This window comes from Pogona vitticeps, chromosome 1 (genome assembly GCF_051106095.1).
Source record: "Pogona vitticeps strain Pit_001003342236 chromosome 1, PviZW2.1, whole genome shotgun sequence".
NCBI lineage: Eukaryota > Metazoa > Chordata > Lepidosauria > Squamata > Agamidae > Pogona > Pogona vitticeps.
In genome coordinates this window covers 322072180-322076919 of record NC_135783.1, presented here as the reverse complement: position 1 = coordinate 322076919, position 4740 = coordinate 322072180, and the positions used below count along the sequence as shown (strand labels likewise).

The 4740-nt window shown below is 42.3% G+C and overlaps 1 protein-coding gene across 1 annotated transcript in view; it reads left to right on the top strand.

The window, feature by feature from the left end:
* Positions 1 to 28: 28 nt before the first annotated feature.
* Positions 29 to 4740, top strand: part of ALKBH1 (alkB homolog 1, histone H2A dioxygenase) — a 36461-nt gene continuing 31749 nt past the window's right edge. The window contains exon 1 of the mRNA XM_072986490.2: positions 29 to 158. Coding sequence (XP_072842591.2) covers positions 33 to 158 — 126 coding nt within the window. The 5' untranslated portion in view covers positions 29 to 32. The remainder of the gene's footprint in view (positions 159 to 4740) is intronic.

The following is a 4740-nucleotide window of genomic DNA, read 5'->3' as shown; positions in this document are numbered from 1 at the left end:
GCGCCTGCAAGGCCGTCACCCTGGGAGCTAAAATGGCGGCGGCGGGGGCTGTCGCGCGGGAAGAAGACGCCTTCCGTCGCCTTTTTCGCTTCTACCGCCGGTGGGAGGGCGGACAGCCGAGCGGGTTGGTTGATTTCTCGACGCCGACGGCGCGGGAGGTAAACTTGACTTTCTTTTTTTTTCCCTCAGAGCCTTCTGCTCTTTTCTGTTCGACTTCCTGCAAATGGTTTCTGCGGCGGAGGGGTAGCGACCACGCGTCCCCACCAGACCCCTCCCTCTTTTCTGATCCAAAAAGGTCGCAGGCTTCGGAGTCAACGCCAAACGGCACAGTTTGGATCGGTGGAGTTTAAGAAAACTGTCCTCGATGCATTAGGGTTGAGTTGGTTTCTCTAGTTGAAAGTTGTCATAACACGACCTCACAAATAATTCTCTGCGCAATCCAGTCCGCACACTACGGTTTGAATGAATCCTCATTTGCTTATGTCACATCCGATGCCCTACTCAAGGATATACCAAATATTATAGCATGTGCGGAGTGAGAAGAGAAACTGTTGCGATCTACGTATCTGAAATCCTTTGGGACGTGTTTCTGACGTACATGGACTATCCGTGGGCACATAAAGGATTAGCTAGTTTGCTGCTACTTTTATTATGTTGAACAAAGTAGTAGCACTCTTGACATTACTGTTTCAGTCCATTGGAAGGGAAGGTTTTTTTATTATTATTTAACTAATTTTTACCTTTTTTTCTCTGTAGAAAGATCCAAAGTGCCTTACAGATGAGTTAAAAGATACCCACATTAAAACAATTACAAACATTATACAGTACATTATAATGTTAATGAAACCAAACATATTATTAAATGGTACTAAAACAATGTAAAAAGGTGAAAAAGATAAAGAAATCCCTTCTTGAAAAGGACCCAAGGTGGCTTACAACAAAGGACAGTATTTAAAGTTGAAAGGAATGGTTAACATAATTAAAAGATGATATATAAAAATTATGAATAAGGAGGCATCTTACATCAGTTAACAGGCAATATTAAAACAAAGATCAATTAGTATACAAAAAATTACAAAATGTCACTGAGAGGAAAACAAGTAGTACTAACAATCTAGTCGAAGCAGTAATGCATAATAATCTATCTAAAAATCACAGGTAGCTGGTTGTTTACTGTATATCTATTTGTTCAGTTATTGGAAGGATTTTTCTTGAAGCCATCGTAGTAGTGAAAATACCATGTACTACTGTATTCTTATGTTCTAAATACTGTGCAAATGACATGTTCTACTGGCCTGACATAATTTTTATCCTTGCTGGATTGGTCTCAGTCTCCCGAGCTATTTCTCCTTCCTTAGCAATCTCTTTACTAATCTTATGTGGAAGAAAGGCATGCAGTTCTATGATTTCTGATCTTGCCATTTGAGGTCTTGTATTGCTGTGGGAGGAAGAAGCTTGCTCCTTTTTACCTTCATGCTCTTTAATAGTCTTGTCTCAGCTACTTTTATCCCACAGATAGAAAATATATATGCTGTTTTTTTAAAAAAAAGCCGGTCCTTTAGAAAGTGGATTACTGAACTGTCTGTACCTTGTAGTTCTTTCTTCAGTTGTTAGATCTGAAAGGGTGGTTAAATTGTGTTGTAGTAACCAGTCTATTGAGTGAACAAGCTTTAAGATTTCAGGCCTGTGTCTACTTAATTTAGAGGACGCTTCTGAGCAAAGTCAATAGGGTTTGTTGGTTGTAGGTTTTTCGGGCTGTTTGGCCGTGTTCTGTAGGTCTTTCTTCCTAACGTTTTGCCAGTCTCTGTGGTCGGCATCTTCAGAGGGCAGGAGGTAGAACTCTGTGTTCTGGCTTTGGGAACTCAATATGGTTTGTATGTTATTTATTGTCCTCTCGGTAATTAACTATTAAATAAAATTTCATTACTGCTGAATGAATTTGTCTTAAAATTTTTAAGAATCCCCACAAAACTAGTGTCAGTGGGACAGTGCTTTATTCTTCAGCATTCAGGACAGCTATTTATTATTTCTCATATAAAAATTATTGAATGAAATGTTGCTTTTACTTTTAGGAGCTTCATGCTCACATACTTGGCAATAATTTAAAAACTCCCCTCACGTAAAAAGAAAAATGTACCACCAGATTTCTGTAGTTGTTAGAGCTGGCTTCCTCACCTTGGAGTCTATGGGGCACCGTTATGCCTCCAAAGACTTAGAAAGACTTACTGATCCACACCCCTAGGCATCTTGTTAAAAACATACTCCTGGAAAGACAGTCTCAACACTTTCTTACTGCCATTTTAAATAGAGAAGAGATTCCAGTAAGGTTCTCTCTGGGTGCAAACATACAGAGAGAAGAAACAAAGTGAGAGACAGCTACATCTTTAAGGAAGCAACAAATGTATACAGTAGGACCCCCCATACCCATAGGATCAGTATCTACTGCTTCTCTTATCCATGGTCTGAAAATATTAAAAGAAAAAAACCCAGAAAACTTATTTTCATATGTATTAACACAACTGGCCACTAGAGGGAGCCAGAGACTGATATGAATGCTTCCTAATGAAGAATACAGCGGTGCCCCGTTAGACTCTTATCTCGCATGACGTCAAAATCGCTTGCCGACAACATTTTTGCGATTGCTATTGCGATCGCAAAACGATGGTTCCAATGGGGGAAATCCACTTTACGTTGATTAGGAGCCTGCTTCGCGAACTGTTTGTTCGCAAAAAATGTTTTTTTGGCTCCACAAAATGGGTTCCCTCCGCAAAATGGCTTCCCTCCCTTCTCAAAATGGCTGCTTTTCGGCTCTGCAAAATGGCTTCCCTCCCTTCTGAAAATGGCTGCTTTCCGGTTCCGCAAAATGGCTTCCCTCCCTTCTCAAAATGGCTGCTATACAGATGGAAGCTTCGCATTACAGCAATTTTTAACAGCTGATTGGCAGTTCTCTATGGGCAATCTTCGTTGGACGATGAGGTATTTCCCCCATTGGAACGCATTGACCAGTTTTCGATGCATTCCAATGAGGATTTTTTCGCTTGACGACAATTTCGCTTAACAGCGATTTTGCTGAAACGCATTATTGCCGTCAGGCAGGGCACCACTGTACATAGCATGGTCTCTTGTACCCTCTGCTGGCCAGTTCAGGTAATGCATGCAAAAATATTTTCTGTTGTTTTTTTTTTTTTGGTCTTTTTTTCCTTTTACTGTATGTGGATATATAGATTGATCAATAGATAGATAGGACTTGGAACCAATACCTAGGGGGATATGGGGTCCTACTCTATAAAGAGCAAAGAAGGTATATAAGGAAGAGCAAAACAAAGTAGCCACACACAGAACAAAACAAAAAACAGCCGCCGCCCCCCCCCCAAAAAAAAACCATAGAGGTCATATGAGGGGAGGCAGCTCTCCCCATAAAACAAACCACTGGAAGAAATAGAGGTTGATCCAGGCTAACAGAGGGCATCCAAGATGCAGAATACCTATGAAGAGGACAAGATGTCAACAATCATGATGTGAGCAACTATAAACATGGAGCTGCCATGAGACAAGAGATGGTGGTTGAGAAATACAATGTGGCTGGAAAAGAGAGCAGCCCTGAGAAGGAGGGGCCAAATTGTATGTTTTATGATCAGGCAAGAGAAAGATGAGGAGTAAATCTGGAGGTAGAAACATTGTTTTTGTATTGTGGTTCCTGATATATTACTATTTTTTAAAAAATTACAATACACAGAAACAAATCCCTCACAAAGTACTGTTAATGTTTGTGCTGGTGGTAGCTTGTACAAAACCTGCTCAACTTTGGAAACCTAGTACTGGATGTTTAACATGCAGTTGGTTCAGAAAAATTTGGAAGTAGCTTTGACCGGACAGTTAATTCATCGTAAACAATTTAATTGGATTGAGATCAATTCTCTGATGTCTGTTTTGTGTTCTTTCCTACTCATAAGCCTTCAGAGTTACAAATGGGGGTGAGGGAGACTGAGAATGTGGAGAGGGAAAGAGAGAATAAGAACGTAAGAAGATTCCTGATGGATCAGGCCAAGGGCCCATCTAGTCCAGCTCCCTGTATCTCACAAGGGCCCCACCAGATGCCTCTGGGAGCACACGAGACAACTAGATAGCTGCCTCCTTGTACCCCTCCCCTGCATCTGGCATTTGGAGGTACCTTCCTTCTAAGCCTGGAGATTGTACATGCCCATCATGGCTGTAACCTGCGATGGAATTTTCCTCCAGAAATCTGTCCATGTGCAATGTGGGAATTATGCCATACAGTGGTGCCTCGACTTATGACCTTAATCCATTTCAGAAGATGGACATAACACAAAATGGTTGTAAGTTGAAGCACCATTTCCCATAGGAATGCATTGAAATGCAATTAATCCGTTCCAGCCAAAGAAAAAATCACAAAAAAATCACTGCAAGACTCACTGCAAAAGTGATTATTCCCTTCCGGCCGAAGGGGGGGGAGAAAAGAAAAGCAATCAAGCATGCCGCTGAAACCACCCCACCACCGCCAAGACTGCTGTTCGGGAACTCACCCAGCCTTCCCTGCCGCCACGCAGGTCCCACCACCGCTGAAACCACCCCACCGCCACTGAGACTGCCATCTAGGAACTGACATGTTCTTTCCCTCCGCTGCATGGGCCCCGTCGCCACTGAAACCGCCATTGGCGGGAGCCACCTTCCCTGCTGACGGCGTTTTTGGTGGTGGTGGAGCCCGCACGGCAACAGAGA